We start from the raw sequence: 22,042 nt of genomic DNA, 5'->3' as shown, positions 1-22,042 counted from the left end.
TCGCGCCGGGGACGCGGCTGCTCTGGGGCTTGTTTTGCTTCGTCGCCACTCTGTACCCCGATCCTTGGGGCCGCTTGAGTTTGCGACGTAAACGCCAGGGTCTCCTCACTGTTCTCCTTTTCGCGCTTTCTTTGTGTTTGCTGGTGAGACAGACGGGTCAACTTTTTGGCGTTAAAGTTTAGGGGGATTTGATTCACCCTTCAGCTTTGCACACCTAAGACTTGCAAGAAAAGCCCGAGGACTCGTTCTTGTGTCAGGATCAGAAAAAGGAAAGCATTAGAGAGGACCTGAGGTGATGATTTTGCTCTGCCCAGTAAGCTGTCGTCTTCAGGGAAGATCACGTTTCCCTGTCAGAAAGAAAGAGGAAGAGAAAAAGAGCGAAAGAAAGAAGGAGTAAACTTACATTGAGCGAGCCAACACACAAGGGAAGATTATTTGATGTAATATTCCCAGTAGCTTTTAGAACATTTAAGTCGTTTTGTTTTACAGGCATTTGACTTTATCCACAGATGTCGGCTGTATGTCCTGGCTAATGATGTTCTGAGATTTTATAAAAAAGAATTTAACCAGGTTAGAGACTGTGGGTTTAGGATATTGTCAGTGACTTCAATAATGAACGTTTGTTTTTTGCCATTTCCCTCGGACCCCTAGGCAGAGGATGTAATGGGCACCACAATTTCATTTTCCGGAGACTGGTTTCATCTCCCGAGACCAGTGGGATTTCTGCTTCAGAATAAGCCTTGAGTAGGTCCAGATGTTGGTATAGGGAAGAGGGAGATCTGGAAAATTACTGTAAGTGGGATTTTGGCAACAAATGCTGCAATTCATTAGTTGTAATTGAGTCGGCAAAGGCTTCTGCCAAGCCGGATGGCCAGGTAGGATATACAGGGTTTCTGCTTTCAAGGAGTTTGCTTTCTGGTGGGAGAGACTCCTGCAGAGGTTCTGTGTAGGACCCCAGAGGAAGCAGAGGGTCTGGCTTGGAAGCCACCAGAGAGGAGGTGGCAGTGAAGGGGAGGGGTTGGTTGTTTTTTGTAAGAGGTGGGGGAAACGATGTTCCCTGCCTAAGGGGAGGAAACTCACTTTCTATTCTCTTTCCAACAAATACTTTTCTTTCCTTTCTTAAAATATCTGCAAATTCCCTATAGAAATTCTGGAGTGATTTGATAGGCATTGTTCATAAGCCAAGCCACCCGTGGTAATGGATGGGTTCATTTCAGTCTTGGTTAGGAGGTTAGAAATGAACTCAGACATCACAGAGGGCAAAGCAGGGATGTTGTGAAAGCTGATCTGGTGACAAGTCTGTGTACCTTCGTATGTGATTCAGGCACAGAGGACTGGCGGCCTAGTCTCACCTTCTTGTTCAAGGGTCTCAATATTTGGGAGTTTTCTCAGGGTGGTCTGGGCTGTGCACAGAGGTCCTTGGCTTTCCTCTGGAGGCCTTTATTTATCTTCTATGCTGGAGATTGAACCCACGGCCTGATGCAAGATACGCATGTGGTCTGCCACTGAACTACATCCCCAGCCACAGCCTGAGTTGTTTTATAGTTTAACCAGCTGGGTTTATTAAGAGAAGTACAGGTTCCAAACGAATTTCCCTGGAGCATTCCTTCTCAGGGTTCATGTCTTGACAGGCTTGTACTGTTGCTGATATTGTATATAGATTTAGGGATTAAATGGTAGCTTTTGAAAGAGGGTGTTCCTGAGGACCTTTTTTTTTTCCCCCTCGGTACCGGGGATGGAACTTGGGACCTTGTACTTGCAAAGCAGGCGGTAGAACCACTGAACTAAATCCCTGGCCGCTGAGGACCTTTTCCAACCATCTTCTAAAGACACTTTTCTCAAGCACCGAATTCATGCTAGTTGTAGTGACTGTTGGAGTTTACAATGGAAAAAAAGGGGCTAATTGGTAGTATTTATTTATTTATTTATTTAGACAAGTTTTGGCTTTGTAGGGCAGGCTGACCTTGAATTCAAGGCAATCCACCATGGCCGGGAGTAGCATGTGTTTACTTGGGCTGGGGATGTAGCTCAGTGGCACAGTGCCTGCCTGGCAAGTGCGAGGCCCTGAGTTCAATACCTGGTACAAAAAAAAGTTGTTCTTAAACAAAAATTATCTGATTTCTGTGCCTCATTTGAAAGTAAGATATAACTCATAACTTCAGCAGTGAATCTTTGCTTCTGCTATCTTATTTACATAAAAGTAGCCCATGTCCTTGCAGGACTTGTTTGCTCTACCAAAAGATTTTTTTTAAAACTTGGCCCAGAAGGTCAACAAACTGGGTGCCAGTAGCCTAGTTGGTGCCAGTGGACAAGAACTTTGTTGAGGTTCCAGGGACAGAGGTGGTAGAGCGTTTTCTCTTTTGTGGACACCTGTGGGGTTGAAGAAGCCTTCAGCTCCTCTCCTCTTCCTCTTCCTCCATGGGGCTCACTGAACAGCAAACAGCTCCTTACCGCTTCTGACCATAAATCAGTAAGATGAGTCGAATGTATGTTCTTGATGGATATTTTAAAAATACTATTCTTGGAGTTAGGAGTTTGGGGTTTGTGGAAACATCTCATTTTGACTCGAGGCTGTGGCTCTTTTCTTACATAGTATTTTCATGTGGATCTTCTGAGAAGCAGATATTCCTTTAAGTTTTATCTCAAGTCCTCACTTTTGGAAAATATTTATTTTAAGTAATGTGTTTCAGGCATAGTGCATGTTACAATCATAGCTCGTACTTATTGAGTTCTTACATGGAGCATCTTCTTTATTTCCCCTGACAACTCATAAGGTCAGTCCCGTCATCATCTCCATTCTGAAGTCTAGGGGTTAAATAATTAACTTGAAATCCCACAGCTAATAAGTGAATCTAATTTTCTTAACTTCTGTGTTTGTATGCCCTTAGAATTAGCATCATGTGGAGCAGAAATTCAGATTTCTGGCTCTCATAGTTAGATTCTTTGGGTCATGGAATTTGAAAATTGGATGACTAATTCATCAGTAGCCATTATTCTATAGATTTGTTGGCTTAAAGAGTGGGGCTATTTTTGTTGCTTGGTTGAAGAGATGGAAGTTGTGTACTTTCTTATAAAAATATGTAAGGAGTTCCTTGTGGTTGTAAGTGGGTAATTGGAAAAAATAATGAAGCATGGGCTGGGGATTTAGCTCAGTGGTGCTGTTGCCTGCCTGACAAGCATAAGGTCCCGAGTTCGATCCCTGGTATCAAAAAAAAAAAAAAAAAAAAAAAAAAGAATAAATCAGATTAACAATTTAAAGATGAATTGAAGGCTTACTTATTTTAATCTCCAATACAGCACCTTAGAGAAGGATGTAGACATTTGTGGGCAGTAGTGTTGATTTGGAGAAGGCTGCTTTTCCTCGTTATTTCTTCCCAGGATCTGGGGCCTACAGGCTGTTGAGAAAAGGAGTCTGAAACAATAAGGAAGAGGACGGGCCTGATCAGAGGGCATTAATAAGAGTGGGCAACAGCTGCTCTCTGTTTCTCTGGCCTTCTGTTCTCAAACCTTTGCTAAAAAAAACTGAATTATAGAAGTGGAGCAGCTTTTCTCTCCTGTGGCCATTGGTTGGTGGACATGAGGAGTAGAAAATGTTCAAAAGCAGCTGTAGTTTCTTTTGTTTGGATCCTGGGAGATTACTGGCTATAAGGGGCAGTGGGACTGCTTTTTTTCTTTTTGTGTACAAAAACCCACATTAAAATTAGATTTTTTGGAAAAATCTAACTTTCCGAGAAGCGATTTAATAGGTGGGATAGATTGAGACACAGAACACTGCAGGAAAGGGGAATCTAGCTGTAAGAGTACACAAATGATGTAGTTAGATGCGTGCTGTCCTTGGGGTTGTATTATTTTCTGGCAAATTTTTATTGGAGACATTCTAAGAAATTGGCAGCAGGCTGTGTGATTGTCCAGAGCATCTCCGCTTTCCTTCTTTTCTTTGCCCGTGAAAGCTGCAAGTAGTGGGTATTGAAGAAACAAGATGTTTCTTTGGGTCTGAAACTTTTTGTTTGAATATTGAAATTCCCTTTGGCTAGATATTTATGCTTTGTACATTTATTTTAGTGGCTCCAAAGAGTCCATGAACTGCCTGCCTCAGCATACTTATTTCCCCTTATCAAAGCCTCTTATGAGGAAAATTAAAAAGAATTCATTGGTTTCTGTGAGTTAATATCTCTAAGAAATTCCAGGCCCAAATTGAAATTGACATTTTTATGCAATTCACTCATCCATTCGTTTATTAATTCAGCAAATATTAGGTACTTATCATATGCTGAGCTTGAGCTCTGTGTTAGTCTCTGAAAAATTTTATTCACTGCCCTAAGAAAACCTGCGAAGAACATGCAGAGTCCATTGGGAAATCCTTCTGAGAGACATACTTCACAATCAGGAAACACCTAAATTGCTGTACTTACAAACTCAGACCCTGTGAACTTTTAGTCAATCAGTGAAGGTACTCTGAGCTCTGTTCAATGGAGCTTTCTGCTTTGGTGGAAATGTCCTTTGTCTTTCTTAGCCTTGTGTGGCTTTTGAGTACCTGAGATATAGGTAGTGAGAGGCAACAGCTGCATTTTAAAATCTTACTCAAGTTCGGTGAATTTAAATAGCTTCAAGGTAATGGGGCCACTGTATTGCCGGACATATTAATGGACTCTCATTTCCCTCCTGGTCATCTGGCTGCTTGTGGGTATTTACCTACTAGGCTTTGACAACTTTTGAGTGCTGTGCATATTAACCCATCATGTCTGATAAGCACGAAAGTGGTGAGAGTGTATGGGAGGTGTGGGACCTTACGGGAAACAAAAGTAGATGGTCACTGAAAATGAGAGGAGAAATGTCTTATTTGACAGTAGAAGCTGTTGTAAAAATACATAAACACATTTTGTCCAGGTAGCATATAATTGACAGTATTCAACAAGATGGAAGACAAACTGATAAAATGAGGAAACTTCTGAGCCTGGTCTGAAATTGAGGGGGTGGTTGGGTGTTTTCTTCATTGTTGTTGTTGTTGAATTTAACGAAATGGTGAAAACCCTACAGTTGACTTCTGGTTTTGAGCATTTCCTGCAAGCTCCAGGTCCCCTTGGAATCTGCATGGGATCCCGGTGACTGTCCTGCTGGGCAGAGACAGTGAGCAAAGCAGCCAGGCCATTCCTCAGATACCTGCAGAGCTGTCTGGGAGGCTCAGAAAATTCTCAGTGCAGAAGAAGCTGACAGGGAAAATGCCTGGCTGGCATACGGATTAGCGAGGAGTGTGTTGGGTTTTAAAAGTAGTTAAGAAAAGAAATTTCTGTATCATGGTTCAGGATAGAGAACATCAATGAGGCCACAGGTCAGAGAAAAAAGTCTTAGTCTACATCCCTAGATACCTTTTAGTGTCAGCTCTTGGGTTCTCTTGGGTTTCTTCAGGGCTTTTTTTTTTTTTTTTTTTGGATTCGGAGATCGGACTTGAGACCTTGTGCTTGTGAAGCAGGCGTTGGAACCATAGAGCTAAATCCCCAGCCCTGCCTGTTTTTAAATTGGGTTATTTGTCCATTTATTATAAAATTCTAAGAGTTCTTTATATATTCAGTCTCTTAGGACATATACGCTTTGCAAACATCTTCTGTTCTGTGGTTTATCTTTTTGTATTCTTATTTTGTCCTTTAAATATGTGTTTTTAATATTTGTTGAAGTGAATTAGTAAAATAAGATGATATGTGTAATGAAAAATATTTTTTTTTTGTTTCTGATGTTGAAAAAGGACAGATTTAACCTTTGTCTACCCTTTTTGGGAGGACCATGGAGCTCTAAAGACTTCGTACTTTTATGTTTATTGGAAGCAGATTCTGGAAGCCATTTCTCTGGAGACTACTTGCAGAAGATACTGCTCTCCTGGATATGTCAGGGACATACTTAGAAGGAAAAGGACAGCCTACCTAGTAGACCTCCATGCTCTTTTTAGGTCCTATAATTTAATCTCTTAAATAGTGTTTCCCAAACTTGCCTATGGTGAGAATCACGCTTTAGATTTCTGGGGCCCCGTGAAGATTCTGGTCCAGTACTTCTGAAACTGATTTAACCCAGCTCTGTCACCCAGCTGTGACAATAATAAACTGTCATGGTTGTCTTTAGAACTAAATCTCCCTACTAAGTGTGGCTTCCAGGTGACAAACCTCCCTGCCTCGGATGGTTAGGAGGAGTTGATTCAGACTGGCTGCTCTGCTCACTGCAGCCCTGGTCAAAAGAGAGCCTTCCCTCCTCCTGGTTGTAGAAATGGTTCCTAAAAATTTAAACCAGGTTCACACTGTCAAGTTGTAGCGTTGCCGCCACCCTCTTGAACGCAATCCTTCTCTCTTCTTCCTGCTTTTTAAGATGTGTTTATATTTTCTTGCCATTGCTGAATCCCACAGGTGCACAGAACTCCATGAAACCCAGTGGGAGAAATGGGTGTGGAAAGAAAAAAAGTTAGGTCACATTTTACATAATCTCTGTACTTCTCTTGTTTGGGGCACTTGGTTTGAGTTTCCTGAAAAATTTAGTAAATGTAAAATTAGAGAGGCTCATTTACTTGTCTTTCCCGTAAAGGACATCTGGTGTTGTCAAGAGACCCTGTGGCCTTGAATTAGTTTGATTTGCATCCTGGCTCTGTCACCTAGCTCTGTCACCTGAGGAAAGTTATTTTAACATCTCTGTGATTCACTGCCTCATGAGCTCATGGAATACCTCACTGACATTTAATGTTGGGAAGGGCACAGAACAGTGCCTGAAAAACATTAAGTGGCAGTAAGTGTGACCTGGATGGCAGATTATACTTGCCTGGGTGGGGGGCAGAATTGTTATTGCCCTTCTTAAAGTCACTCATCTATAAAATGGTACAACTGGCTTTTCAGGTACCTTATAGGAGTGCTGTATAGAGGCCAGCAGAAAATTCCAGTAATGTGTGGTTCTTTGGCACAGAGTAGTCATTCAGTAAATGTTTGTTCTGTGATGAGTTAACCACCACAGGCTATTAAATAGTTATGTACCGGAACCCTCCCAAGAATATGTGGACAGAGGAAGTACTCTGATGTTTTGCCTTCTCTAGAGGTGGAGTAGAATTTCCAGAGTCAGCTGAATTTCTGGCCTCGTCCTTTTTCTCACTGTTGGCTTCATGGTGGGCCCTTGTTACATCTCTTGTTTTGAGGAAGTCGACCACAGCTTTGCATTTACCCTTCATAAATTGCAAGCTCCAGATGTAAGGCTGTCATTGTGACTCTTGCAAATGACAACCTACGGTGCAAAGATGTGACCGCGACTGTCCTCAACCTGCTCTTTCCATGTAGGCCGAAGCTTCTGATAGAAGTAGATGAGAGCACGGGCTGTTTTGCCTAGTCGAATGTAACAGTTTCAGAGACCTGTTGCTCTCACCCTTGAGGTTTTATGGTATGTTTTTCATTCTTAGTGCATTTCTTCCCACCTTCCTGATGGATCTCCTATGTCAGTTGATGGTCTTCGGTATTGCTGGGTCCTGTTTGGGAAAAAAGAATTCAAATAAACCACAGCATACTACGGTGCAACTGGAGCTCAAGTAATGATATGCAGTTTATAGATTTCAAAGAACTTGATAGGCTTAGGGAAATTAAAGCCGACATTAAAGAGGCATTAGTAAAATACATATACCTGTGCTTACATAGTGAGAAGATAGTTCTATAGTCACGTGAAAGTGAGGTCACAGGGGAGTTAGAACAGAATGATAATTTTATTTTCTTAAAGTAGGTGGTGTATACAGGAGTATTTGCATCATGAATCCTGATGTTGTACAAATATTTTGTGTTTTATTTTGCCTCTAGTGAAAAACAATTTTAAAATGAACTGTTTGTCAATAGAATTCTTTTATGGTCATTTAATATGTTATTTCTTTCTTTCTTTCTTTTTTTTTTTTTTTTTTTTTTTTTTTTTGTGGTACCAGGGATTGAACTCAGGTCCTTGCTCTTGCAAAGCAAGTGGTGGAACCACTGAGCCAAATCCCCGGCCCTAATTCGTTATTTCTAAAGTATTGCATTTAGCATTTATGGCATAGCAACCCTCAAACCTATGCTTAACCTATGCTTAATTATTTTATATGATGCTTAACTTACATAATTTCAGTAGCAAATATGGTTGGCACAAGTTGAACCCCCCCGAAACCACCCCCTCATGGTAGAAACGGAATTTCACGAGCTTGCTGGTCTTGATTACCAGCCTTGAGCACCAACAATGATGAGCAGGATCCAGGGATTAAAGAGTGGCTGTTCTTCTTGGACACAGTTAATCAGAGGCTAGTTAGAAGCTGCTATGTATGTAACTTCAGAAACAAAAGCAAACTTGATATAGTATACGCAAAGTAATATTGTTATGCTATTAGTATTAAGGTAGAGAAGTTAGAATTCTTTTTGGTTTGTTTTGAAATCAGTTTTAGCTCTGCCTCACATTGCTCTTGTATACAAAGCTATTTCACTCCTGAGTAATTTATTTCAACATCTAAATGGGTGCTGAAATTATTTTACTTTTCCTTTTACCTGGAAGACAATTTTAAGTTCTTTTAAAATGTGGCTTATAGGGCCGGGGATTTAGCTCAGTGGTGCTCCTGCCTGCTTCATAAGCACAAGGTCCTGAGTTTGATCCCCTGTACCAAAAAAAAAAAAATATATGGTTTATAAAAATATGAGCCACTGTATTCATTTACAGCATTGAGCATGGAGCACACTATGAAATTACAACACAACATTAGAAGCATTTTTCCTGGGTCTCACTTAAGTCCCAAGGTTCACTGAAGATGGGCTACACCCACATTTTATACAGCATAAGCATAATGTGCCTGCCCCTTGCATCATATTTTCTCTTTCATCTGAAGGAATCAAAGTCCACTATATTGGCCTGGCCGCTTTCAGTTGCTTACAGAAAGGGTGTACATATTGGGCCCCATCATTTAAATGTCCTCCAGCGTTTTGAGAAAGCCTAGTATCCTTTAAGTCTTTTAGTGTGTCTCTGAGTTTACAGCCTTTTTCTTTACAGTGAGATTTTGTGTGAGATTAAATTAATTATCAAATTGGAGCAGTTTTGCTTTTCCCATAATAACTGAATATGTATAAGCATACAAAGTGACCTATTTACATACAATTAGTTTCTTTGAGAAAGCTACAAGGTTTATTTATTGTACTAAGTCTTAGTAGCTTCACTGTCATCTTTCCTCTAGTCAAGATTCCTTCAAAAAATATTGGTCTAAGTTCCTGTATTTTAGGTGCTAGGGATACAGTGGTCAACAAAACAGACCAGAAGAAGTTTTGCTCTTTTCCGGTGAGAGGGACTATCAGTGGTGTGAAGCCTTTCCGGGAAAAATAATGCAGAAGAAGGAGGTTGGGGTGGGTGGAGTTGCAGTTACAAGTGGGATGGTCAAGGATGCCGTCAGTGATAAAGGACCTGAAGAGGGGGAACAGGGGACCCTGAGGCCGTCGTGCTTCCTGCTTCCTGCCTACAGCAGCTGGAAGACCAGTGTGACTGAGGAGGGAGTGGCAGGAGCAGATACTGGAGTTCTAGAGTGAGCAGAGAACTTTCAGATAAAAATGTACAACGAAGTGGGATTAAAGAAATACAGATAGGTAGAAAGGAGAGGCAGAAACTCAGCATTTCGTCTCCCGCATTACCTTAAAACTCTGGATGTGATCCCTGCTCACCTCTGGGTAGTGTCTGTGTATAAGGTTTATGAGCACTAAATTTATCTAGTCTTTCTCACTCACTTGCCAGTTTTCACAACGTGCAGTTCCAGACCTCCCCCTAAAAATCTCCGGCTCTTGTCCTCAGCCTGTGATCACCTGCCTTCCAGGCAAAGCAGAGCCTCATCGACTGCCCCATGTGGGGTTGTCTTCTCACCTTCCCTCATGTGGGAGCAGTTACCCCACGAGGGCACAAAGGCAGCACCTCCTTTGGCAGCAAAGACAGTCATCTCATGGGAACCGTGTTGCTCTCAAGCCATTAAGATTCCTCTGGAGTTGTGGAAACCAGAAAGACGATAGAATGATCCTTAAAGCTGTCCTTGTATTTTTGTTAGCTGATAGCCTGATCTGTGCAGTATGTCCCTCATGGTATTCTGGTACCATGGTATTCTTTTCATGTCTTCCTTTGCTGTCTAACTCTGCCTGGTAAACCTATCTGTGCCTTTCACGGATGTGTCCTGAAATTATTTTTCTGTAATGGAAGTTAGCAAAACTACAATCAATTTCATTGTGAGTGTGAACTGAGCTCTCTGTCTCCTCTTTGGGGGACCTCCTTGGACCCATCTGGTAACAACATGACCTAACCTGTGGTTTTAGAGGGTACATGGCTGCTGTGATAACAGACTACAGTGAGAAGGACAGACATAGGCAAACCAGTGAGGAAGCTGTTGTGCAAGGGTGGAGGCTTGTATCAGAAAGGTATGCTATGAAGGTAAAATGGGAAAGATGTTTTGATTGAATGTGGGGTGTGAGTGAAAGAAGTCCAGGGCAACTTTTAAGATACTATGCTGTGCAGCTTGAGGATGGAATTGCATTAGCTGAGATAGTAAGAAGCTGATTTTTGGAGTGTCTTAGTTACTTTCTCAATGCTAGGACAAAATACCCTACATCCAAAAGCTAAAGGAGGAGAAGTTTACTTTGGCTCACGTTTTTGGTTCATAGTTGCCTAGCTCCAAGGCAGAAAGGCATGGTGGAACGCTCTGGTGGAGGAAAGACGCTCCGCTCCCATCATGGCAGCCCGGAGGCAGAGAGAAGTGGGGGCCATGCCCTTCTGGATCAGGCTCCCAGTGACTTGCCTTTTCTGAGCAGACCCAGCCTCCTCACAGGAAGTCAGCTATAATTCCCCAAATCCAGTCATTTTTCAAATGCCCCACCTGTGAGCACATGAGGCTATGAAGGGAAGGGGGGTCCTCTCGATATAAACAGTGACATGGGGTAAAGATCAGGAGCTCAGTTTTGGAGATGTCTAATAGGCAGTTATATATGTTTGTCTGGGTTTCAAGAGAAAGCTCATGTCTAGAGATAAACATTTGGGACTTGTCAGAATATATAGACGGGATGAAATCAATAACCGAGTAATTGTCAGTGGAAAAGAAAAGAGGTTTAGGATCAAGAAGCTGGGCTATTTTTACACTGATGTTGGACAGATAAGATTTAATAAAGGAAAATGAAAGAAAAGCGGCCAATGAGGAAAATCAAGAGAGGGTGGTATCTTGGGAGTCAGGTGAAAAAGCTGCTTCGAGGAGGGTGAGTCAGATGTTCCTTAAGGGTCAAGGAGAAAGAGTGTCCAGTGAGAAAGGAGCCAGGGATTCGGCAGTGGAGAGGCCGTGGGTGAGCTCGGTGACAGCAATTTTGGCGATGCGGTAGGAACTGAATTTTGATCAGTGAGGATTCAAGAGAAAGCAGCAGTAGAGAAACGGAAACCTCAGATGGAGACCACTATTTTAGGGATTTTTGCTATAAGGAGAAGTTGAGTGATGTCTTCAAAGGGAAGAGTGGGATCCAGAGACTTTAAAATGGGGAAAATAGTACCATGTTTGAATACTGATGGGAAAGACAGCAAAGGGGAAAGAACGAATGATCGTTCGTGCAGGACCACAATTCCCATTCAAAAGAATGTTGGTTTAGTAAAGAGCCAAAGTCGCCCCCCACCGATTTTGTAAAGACTGTTTTTCATGCTCCCACATTTTTATCTCCTCATCTCTATAAAAACTCCAGACTTTTTCTTGTGTCTATGCCTTTAAATAACGAGTTTTTGGCTGTGCATAGTTTGTGCTCACTTTATTCAATCCAGAGCAGTCCTCAGCTGAGATATGCATGGGCCTGAAGTACAATGCGTCCACACTTTCTCTGGAGCTTAAGGCCTTTTTTATTTATTTTTTCCCTTTTTTGAGATTGGGTCTTGATGTGTAGCCCCGGCTTACTTGAACTTGGGATCTTCCTGTCCCAGCTTCCCAAGTGCTGGGATTATGTGCCTGTGCCACTGTATCTGGCAGTAACGGATGACTTCTTTAGCTCTTACCTGAGGCATTGATTCCCCATCATCTTTTAAAGCAGTGGTGGCGAACCTATGGCATGCATGCCTCCCTCAGTGGGCTGTTTGTTGCCATTCAAAGCTCTGAAAGGTTTGCTATCAGTGTAAAATATACATGGATCTTGTTTTCCAAGAATTTATTCAGTCAACAAAATGTTCATTGTGTGCATTATATACATATAATGCCCTGTGTTTACAGTTTGCAACCACAGGGCAACAGATGCATAAAAAGACTTTAAAGAGGGCTGGGGATTTGGCTCATTGGTTCCCCTGCCTGCCCCGCAAGTGTAAGAACCCGAGTTCGATCTGTGGTACCAAAAAAAAAAAAAAAGAGAAGAATTTAAAGAGACAGGTGTCTCTGCATCACAGGTGGATGAGCAGCTGCTTCTTTTTTCTTTTTTTTAAAAATTGAGTTCATTGGTACATTCTAGGTATACAGTACAGTTACATTCATTACTGAGATCTTGTACCTTTACGTGACAGGTCTTGGTTCTCATTTTCCTCCAATACCCCTGTCCTCCCTTCACCCACTCCACCCCCTCCACCTTTCCTTCCCTATTTACGAAGACTTTGTTTCCATGTTTTCCTTTTCTCATATTTTTTTTCTTTTCCCTTATTTCCTTTCTCCTATCCTTCCCAGCAGCTGCTTCTTAGATGTCGACAGGCGAATCACCTGGGGACATTGTTGCAATGAAGATTCTGATCCTGTAGTCCTGCTGGAGGGCCTGAAATCTGCATTCCTAATAAAATCCCAGATGATGCCAGGGATGGGACAGCACCTTATTTTTAGTTGAAGTGATCTTAAGGGCTTATCCCCCCTGCCCATTTTGCTTCTGTGCTTGTACTTTCTCTGTTACTATTTTCTTACTGGGTCTTCCTCTAGCAGAAACTTCATTAACTCAGAACAGTGCAGCCTACCAGCATCTGGGTGTTTTGTTTAGTAGTTGCGAAGCTAAAGAGAGTTCCAGCAAGTTCCATTCTTATTATGTAGAGAAGGCCAGCGTTCTGTGTGTCTTTTATATCCCAAGACCATTTTCTTCCTAGACTGCTGAGCCTCCCGTAGGCTTTGAGACTACTGGGGTCATTTGTGACTTCCCCTGCTGTCTGTGTTGTAATGCACTGGAGACTCACAGCTACAGTTAAATCTCTTCAGTAGACATCTCCCTTGTTGGAAGTCAGTCCTCTGGCTTTGCTATATAAGTAAATTTGGTCATCTTGTACAAAGTAGAATAAATCTTTAAAATTTACCACGAGTTAATAAATCTTCTGGGATTGGCCTAAAATTGAAGAGCTACTTACCAAAGGAAATTTAGATGAAGGAGGTGAGGATGAGTTTCAGACTAATATATATAAGCTGAAAATGTAGGTACGTTCTGCATTTAGTTTCTGCTATAATTTAGAGCCTATATCTTTCTTGAAATTAATATTTATAAGGTGTATTTTAAAGTCCATTAATATTTGTCTTGTCCAATAGAACAATAATGAGAATGACATATATAATTAAAAATTTTCTGGTGTGGCTACATTGAAAATGTGAAAAGGAACAGTAAATGTAAATGTTTATAGTTGTGGTCTAGCGATTGAACATAGGGCCTTCCCACTGGCCCAACTCTTGAATCGTTTTTTTTTACTTTTGAACTTGAAACAGGGTCTTGTGAAGTTGCCTGGGCGAGGCTCGACGTTGCTATTCTTCTGCCTTGGCCTTTTATGTAGCTAGGATTCAGGTTTGTCCCACCATGCCCAGTAAATAATGTGTTTTCTTTAACCTACTATATTAAAAATACTGCCACTTCAGTATGTTATTCGTATAAAATTACTGAGATAATTTATATTCTCTTTTTGTACTGTGTCTGAGAACCTTGGCGTGAATCTGGTGCTCACAGCACATCTGCCATATTTCAGGTGCTAACTGTTCCCATGTGGCTGCCATATTGGCCAGCACAGATATGCACAGAGCAGTTGCACATACGAAAGCACAGTTTTATTTCTTCATTTTGTTATTCTTTGTGAATGTCAACATGTGATTTGTAAAGTAATGGCATATCGGGTTAAATATTAGACCTAGAGAGGAATTTTTTTACTTTGACTTCAAAGTCTACCCTAAAAATGAATGGGTGTATGAAAAACAGATGATTATAAATATGCAAAGTGTACTAAGCTATTTGTTGCTTTCAGCAGTGGCTAACAAAATGAGGGCCTGTATAAGTGAAGAATGGTGGGGACTCTCAGGAATGTTTTAGCAAAATTATTGATTTGTTTCTTGATACAACAACTAAGTAGAAGTTACAACAGTAACATCACTAAGAGTTTTCAAAAGGTGAGGGGACTGTGCCAAACAGACTTCATAGCCTTTGTCACTTGATTCCCCAAAGCCACTGTAAGGTGGATCCTATTGTCATGATGTGTGTGTGTGTGTGTGTGTGTGTGTGTGTGTGTGTGTACTGGGGATACATTTGTAATTTTAAATTTCCAGACAGGATCTTCCTAAATCCCTAAGTTGCCAGGCTGGGCTGGAACTTTTGATTCTCCTGCCTCAGCCTCCCAAAGTGCTGGGATTATAGGCACACACGACTCATATTTTATAGGTGGGGAGCCTGAGACCAGAAATCATAAATCATTTGTCCTTGGTCCCTTATATAAATGGCCAATCTAGGATTTGAACTTCAGGCAACTTTGCTGAGCTCCCTTCCTTAGACTCTGCTAGACTGTATCCTCAAGCGTAGCTAGGTAACTTTATTGCACCTTTAAACCTCATGATTGAGTTTAAGTGTTCTTTAGTTGTTAAACAAAGTGGGATCGTTTGATTGATAAATTCCATATATTTTGGAAAGTTATTTATTTTTATTTTCTAACATGTAGTAAGTTTATTGAAGATCATGGGTTGTTGGCAACAGGAGCAGCAGGCAGATGGGCAAAGGGAAAAAGAGCAAAAAAAAAGGGGCGAAGGGGAAATAATGGCAAAGGAAAAGGGCCAACTCTAAATCACCATTCGGTTTGCTGTTAGTTTTCAGTCTTAGTCTCAATTGTTTAATCTTGGTTTCTAGCTGATCTTAATCTAATTTGAGCCTCCATACTTTATTTTCTCCGCCCAGTCCTCCTGTCTTGGAGGAATAATAGCTGACGGTGTATAAAGTAAACTTTCAGTGTTATAGAGAACTAGGGCTTCCAACTTCATTGTGAAGGAGGGCTTGAATACTAATGCAATAGTATTATAATTTATTATACATTAACAGTGATAACAGTAACAACAAAAATTTATTGAGTGATTACTATGTGCCAAGCCTTTTGCTAAAACATCACACTTATTTTTTAAATTTAATCATCAGAATAAGACTAAGGTTAGTATTTATCTTCACTGAGGCTAGAGACAGTTAGAATCTATGAAAATTATTTTATTAGATTATGGGTGTCCCACTTTAAGGTTGAAAAGGTAGGTGAATGGTCAGAAAACCCCATCAGATGAAGAGAGCTTGTGGAAGCTGGAATCTTTAACCTGAGGAAGAGAAGACTTAGATGAAAAGTGGATGTGATCCTTGCCTTTAAGTATTTGGAACAAGAAGTACTGAGGTAAAGAGAAAATTGAGGAATAAGGAATGTACTTTTTTCTCTAAAAGAAAAGAGAATAGTAGGATAACAGATTAGATTCAAAATAAAGAGGAATTTTTAACAGTTAATTTAAAATACTAAACTTTCGCCTGGATGCATTTGGACAGAGACTATGTCACTTCTTGGATAATCGTAGATTAAATATTTGCACTTGGAACGTTTGGATTATACAAGGACAAAAAATTATCTGGTAAATTTTTCCAATGAAAAATCTTTAAATTCTTTCCATTCATTTCGTTTTGTGATTTTTGTAGAAAATTGTGTTTGAAAATCAGATTGTTTTTGTAATACAAAGAATTACTGAGTTGTTTGTGAATTAAGTTGGAGAATGTGATTTAATAATAGAATGTCAAAGCTCAGAAAGACTTTAGAAATGTTAGAGCCTAACCTCATTTTGCAAATGAAGAAACCCAGGAAGTTAAAGGAAAGAAATGAAGGGTGTAGTTGGACAGGTGTTAAGTCAGGTATTGGCTTCCTGTCTTCTGCTTTTCAAAAAATTGTTTGCTAATGTATCATAGACTGGCTAAACCATATAGAGCTGCTGTTTTTCCAGTACTGGGGATGAATTGAGGGGCGCTGTACCCTAACCTAATCCTCAGTGCTTTGTAGTTTGAGAGTCTTGCTAAATTCCCAGCCTGGCTTAAACTGTGAATCTCCAGGGCTCAGCATCTTGAGTAGCTGGAATTACAGGTGTGCCCCAGTGTACCCAGCTCAGATAGCACATTTTAAAAGGTCCCTTTACATCTTCTCTACAGTTAATAATGTAGCCAGAAGTTCATTTTGTTCTCATTGGGGCACATTTGTGTCCTTTCTGATAATCTTATCTGACTGCAGAGCTCAGTGACTTTTCTTTTCTTTTCTTTTTTTTTTTTTGACATCAAGGATGGAACTTGGGGCCTTGTGCTTGCAAGGCAGACCGCAGAACCACTGAGCTAAATCCCTGGCCCTCAGTGATTTTTCTAAAGAAAAGTTTTGTTTCCTTATCAAATAGTTTTCAGTAGAAGGCCAACAGATCTGCTTTTTATTTTTTAATTTTAACTTTTCCTTAACAGTTTCTACCTGCCTTCATTTAGTGTGTCACACCTTTTTTGATCACTGAGCAGGTGCTTGGAATTATTGAAAGTTTGAGATTTGATCTTTATTAGGTATTTAGTAAGTTCATGATAAGGCACTGTTATGACTTGTGTTTGGATGTCCCTACCAAAGCCTCATGCGAGTGAGGTGGGGCTGTTTTGGAGGTGGCTGAATCTAGAGTGTGTGATTCATGGTGCAATGCTAGGCTCTAGAGCACTAGGATTAAGGGTGTAAGTGCTATCTGCACTAAGTAGTCTGAATAAATTAAAAGGGACCTGATGATGCTGTTAAGGGTCCCTTACTGCTTTTGCTACCCTATGGGCAACATGAACTGTTTCTCCTCTGTGATGCCCGTCTGCCTTGTGCCACTCTGCCTTGGAGCCAGCTGATTATGGGCTGGAACCTCTACACATGTCAGCTAAATAACCCTTTTGCCTTTAACTTTGGGTGTCAGGAATTTCATCTCAGCAACGAGAAAAAACTCACTAACACAGACATGAAACTTTTCTATGAGTATAAACCTCTTAACAATACTGTACTGTATACTAGCTTGAAAAGCTTTAAGGCTTCATGATGCAATTGGACAACTTGGGTTTGAATTCCACTGTTGGGCAAATCTGTTCATTTCCCTGAGCCTTAGTTTGCTCACAGGTTCGATGGTAGTCAAACCTGTTTCACAGGGCCTCTGGAAGATTAAATGGTTAAAAGAGGACATCATTGCTTGTGAATATCCAGTGCACTGTACATATTCATTAATAACATAATTATTATGGCATTTTAGTCAAGGAATTTTAAGAATGGGTAAAAATTACTTGAATATAGATTGAGTGTAATTCAGAACCTTAATTTATTTTTAGTTTAGAGCTCAGACAAAATGTCTTAAATGCCTTGTTTAACAATCCTGACGTTGAAGCAATACTTAAAATAATAGCTTTATCTTAGCACTGCACTGTTTTTTTTAAAAAAATACTTTTTTTGGTGGTATTGTGGATTAAACTCAGGGCCTTTTCACTGAGCTACATCCCCAAACCTTTTTAATCTTTAATTTTGCGGCATGGTCTTGCAAAATTGTCCAGTTTGGGTTTGAACTTGTGATTCTTCTGCCTCAGCCCCTCAGAGTGCTGGGATTACCAGCATTTACCACCACAACCAGCTAACACTGATTTGCATGTGTGTGAATTTAATCCTTTTAAGTGTCACTAGCTGTTTTTGTGGGATGATGACTTGGCACCTCCTAAGAGCTCTCCTTGCATAGGCAGTGGTTTAGACCAATTCCTGAGATTAAAGCAGGCTGAGGTCTTGCTATAGGTAACAGTTGACCTATAGCCAGTGGATAGCCAGAGAACTGGTGCATGTGTGTGTGTGTGTGTGTGTGTGTGTGTGTGTGTGTACAATCTCTGTTAGTCAGGATCTTTGTCCTCCCTGAGAGTAAATACAACCTTTCATGACCCTGTAGATGGGTTTACTTCTGTAATGTTTTTGTTTGCATATTTTGCCCTCTGAATCCAATCTGACATTTAGTACTGTATCTGTAGCAGTGCCAGTCAAAAGCATTATCAGTCTGGCTTCCCAGTCTCCAAGGGAGACTAGGAAGAGACCTTCAGAAAACTGGATTGGACCTAGATAATACTTATATTGGTGGTAGCCTATTTTTTTTGGGTTCTGGTTATCAGCTTTTCCCAGCCCAGCTCTGCATCTCATTTTCCTGGGACTTGTGTGTCATCTAGCTGAGCTGATACATTTATCTGGGTTAATGGAAGAGGGTTAGAAGACTATGTAGACATTTTAACTGTCTCTTAGACAAAATTTTGCTTTACCCACCTATTAATTTTTTGAAAGCACTTTATATTAATGTAACCTTGCAGCATTCTTTTTCGTTTACCCATGAGTGAGTGCAGTCATCATAGGAATTATGGATCAGGGAAAAGCTGGGGACACTGAGGAATTTTGGTGAAGGCATTCATGGGCAAATGCAATCTTTTCTTAGGTTGTATAATTAATTTGAAAATTTTCATTTTAAAATGAAAAATTTTAACTTTTTGCCTGATTACAAAAGCAGTCCAGATAATTATAGACAGTTTGAGATATATACATATATCAATAGAAGAAAACAGAAAAATCACAATCCTCTACTGAAAGATAAATCTCTTAATCTTTCTGAGGCATTTCCATTTTTTTCCTAAGTATTTGCGTGTGTTCATACAGTGTACAGTTTTACATGAAGTTTTATATGCTTAACATTTTACTGTATGATGAATATTTCTGTGTCATTAAAATAGTTTCAGTTTTAATAGCTATACACTACTTTTAATTTTAGGGCTCTTCTATAATTCATTTAACCAGCTTTGTATTTGGGGCAAATAGGATATTTCCAGTTTTTCATTGTTATGTAAAATACTGTGATGACTGTTTTATATACATGTACACATTCTCTCTCTGTCCCCAAACTTTATCTGTAACTCTGATTATTCTAATAGGATATTTTCCGAGAAGTAGAGTTAGTCAAGGGTATGAATTTTTCGCCCCCCCAAGTCCATAATCCTTTCTGGAAAGGTGGCAGCACCTCGCACTCCCACACAGTCAGATGGAAAGAAGCTTCCGTAGTCCTTATGTGATGCTCTCAGGGCTGGCCATGTTGTGGCCATTATAGGGCTCTACTCTTATACGGAGGTTGTGGAATCTAAGAGTTGAAATGGAATGGTTCTTATAAAAGATCTTTTCCTACTTTGATACCTTACAGGTGAGGACATTACAAACTCTAATATTAATTGACTGACAGTCGCACAGCTCGTAGTTGGCTGAGCCAGGAAGTTGAGATACTTGACTCTTTGTCCTCTGTCTTTTCTTCATCCTGGTTCATGGAGCGCTTTGTCTTCCGGGTCTGAATGAGAGGGGGCAGAGCCTGTGGCAGTACCTTATTTATTTTATTGTTTTGCTGCAGCAAGTCTTCCACTTGATATCCTGTCCATCATCTGGCTGGGTTGGAGCTATCTATATTATCTGTTCCCCAAGCTATCTATATATCTGTAGCCAAGGAGATGGAATGTCTCCATTAAGGTTTACGTCTCATGTCCACATGTGTGACCTGGAGTGGGGGATGCTAGGAAGTTGCTAGTTTAAGCCAAATCATGTGGAGTGAGAATAAAGGAGCGATGATTTCAAGAAGTAAAGAGCCCAGAAGAAAGTGCTGGGCCAGGCAGAAACAACAGATGTCTGTGGCAGATGAAGTGGCGCTGGCCAGAGGAAGCATATGCCCAGAGGAATAGCAGGCATGAGGGCCTGGGACAGGGCAGAGTTGAGCATATCAATGACTGAAAGAAGCCAAGAGACTGAGCTAAGTGAGCAAGACCAGTGGGGTGAGGAATGGAGGAATGGCATCAGAAAGGTAAGCTGAGGCAGGATCATTCAGGACCTGACAGTGAAAGCCGGGTGCTTGGATTTTATTGTGCAAGAATGGGAAGTTTTTGGAGTGTTTTAAGTGGTTTAGCCTTCTAATGGTTGCTCTGGATGCAACGTGGACAATGGATTGGAGAGGGCAAGGAAGGAAGCAGAGATCAGTTAGGAGCTTTTATAGGTGAGAGGTGGAGGTTTTTTGGGCCAGGGTGGTGACAGTTGTGACAGAGCCAGGTGGAAAGATAGATGACTCGCATTGGTATGGATCAGCAGAATCGGATGATGGGTGGGCTGTAAGGAGAGGAAGAATGACACGGGCTTCTGGGGTGAGGAACAGAGATCATGGAGCTGCCATTGACTGTGATTTAGTGCTCATGTTGAGTACTGTTTTGTGGTACTCAGCTTCTTCCACCTGGACCTAAGCCTAAGAACAAGGGTAGATGGCTTCTCATCCTTCAGTGCGGACTCCAGCGCAGCACTGAGGGAGGCTGCACATACCTGGTGGGTGACTGATCATAAACGCCACTCCCAGGGTGGCTCCAGAGGAGGAGGTGCAAAGGAGCAAAAAACTGAAACCTGTTTGTTTGGATATTTGTTATCATTGGTTTTTACATTTGTTTAAGATGAGAAGCTATGGGGTGTGGGTATAGTAAATGTAATTAGACCTTGGAGGTAAAGAAACTTCACCTAGATAATTTATTGATAGACCCGGGCACTCTTTAATGACTTTTATTCTCATTAAATCATTTTACCTATTGTCATGGGCAATTTTTTCCTGCTTAACATTTTTGTTCCGCTTTTTTTTTTCCCTTGGTACCAGGGATCGAACTCGGGTCTTTGCGCTTGTGAGGCAGGCGGCAGAACCACAGAGATAAATCTCCAGCCCTTGTTCCTCTCTTCTTTGATGTTTTTTCTATATATAAAAGTAAAACAAGACCGAATAACTAACTTTGTCTTGTTCGGGTTGTCTGTATACCTTTGATACTTTGGTTTTCTTCAGTTCCTGATGGTCTTATTCTGTTTTTTATTTTTTCTTCTTTACCAAAAAGCTCATCCTGAGGCATACATGAAAAGAAACTAAAACCAAAAGCAGTGGGACCAGTGACCCAGCAGCACCTGCCAGAGATAACAGAGCAAACTAAACCTCTTCAGAAATGTTGCTTCTAGAACATCAGCACCAGGCCCAGCCAGTGAAACCCAGAAAGGCACCAGATGCTCATTAAATAAACAATACTTTGTCTCTGCTTTTTAATTTTTTCTGAGAAAAATTTTAAAACAGGAGGAATTGACGAGAGGCAGTCTGAGAGAGGCAGGTCATAGTGGCACAAGCCTGCAATCCCAGCTACCCACAGGAGGCTGAAGCAGGAGAACTGCAAATTTGAAGTTAGCCTGGACAATTTAGTGAGACCTTGTCTCAACATAAAATAAGAAAAGCAGTGAGGACATGGCTCAGTGGCAGAGTACTCAGCTAGGATGTGTAAGATCCTGTGCTCAATCCCTGCATTTGCAAAAAATACAAAAACACCAAAACATCCCCAGAATGCCTACAGAACCCATGCTGCTGTCGATGAAGAATACGATGACCGTCATATCGTGGCTTGGCCTTGGATGTTCTTCGGCTTTGAAATCCCCATGTAAAATAGTGGGTTCCCTTTGCAATAAGCACTGCATTCTGGGGTCAAAAACCTGCTTTTTGTTCTGGGTCATTTTTCCATTGGTGTAGATTTCTAAAAGGATAAATAAGAGTATTTCAAAAACTAAAGTTATTTTCTCAATGACTATTTGCATATTTTGGTAGGAATGTTGGAATCTTTATTTCTTTCCTTTATGTTTGTGAGGAAAAAAATGTCTCAGAATTTTGGGTTCTCCTTGACACCCTAAGTCAGTGATTGTTTTGACCTGTGTGTGGAGAAGTCGCTTAAGATGCATGTTTGGAAATAAAGCT

At 40.8% G+C, this 22,042-nt stretch overlaps 1 protein-coding gene across 1 annotated transcript in view; it reads right to left on the bottom strand.

Annotated features, from left to right (window-relative positions):
• The window catches only part of LOC104863054, a 23,784-nt gene extending 2,097 nt beyond the window's left edge, over positions 1 to 21,687 (bottom strand). The window contains exons 1-2 of the mRNA XM_033765556.1: positions 21,646 to 21,687; positions 215 to 347 (exon numbers count right to left, since the gene is read on the bottom strand). Of these exons, the coding sequence (XP_033621447.1) occupies positions 215 to 347; positions 21,646 to 21,687 (175 nt within the window). The remainder of the gene's footprint in view (positions 1 to 214; positions 348 to 21,645) is intronic.
• Positions 21,688 to 22,042: the final 355 nt, after the last annotated feature.

This window comes from Fukomys damarensis, unplaced genomic scaffold, assembly GCF_012274545.1.
Source record: "Fukomys damarensis isolate Sample0158 unplaced genomic scaffold, DMR_v1.0_HiC HiC_scaffold_18, whole genome shotgun sequence".
Classification (NCBI taxonomy): Eukaryota; Metazoa; Chordata; class Mammalia; order Rodentia; family Bathyergidae; genus Fukomys; species Fukomys damarensis.
This window is presented reverse-complemented; position numbering and strand designations above follow the sequence as displayed.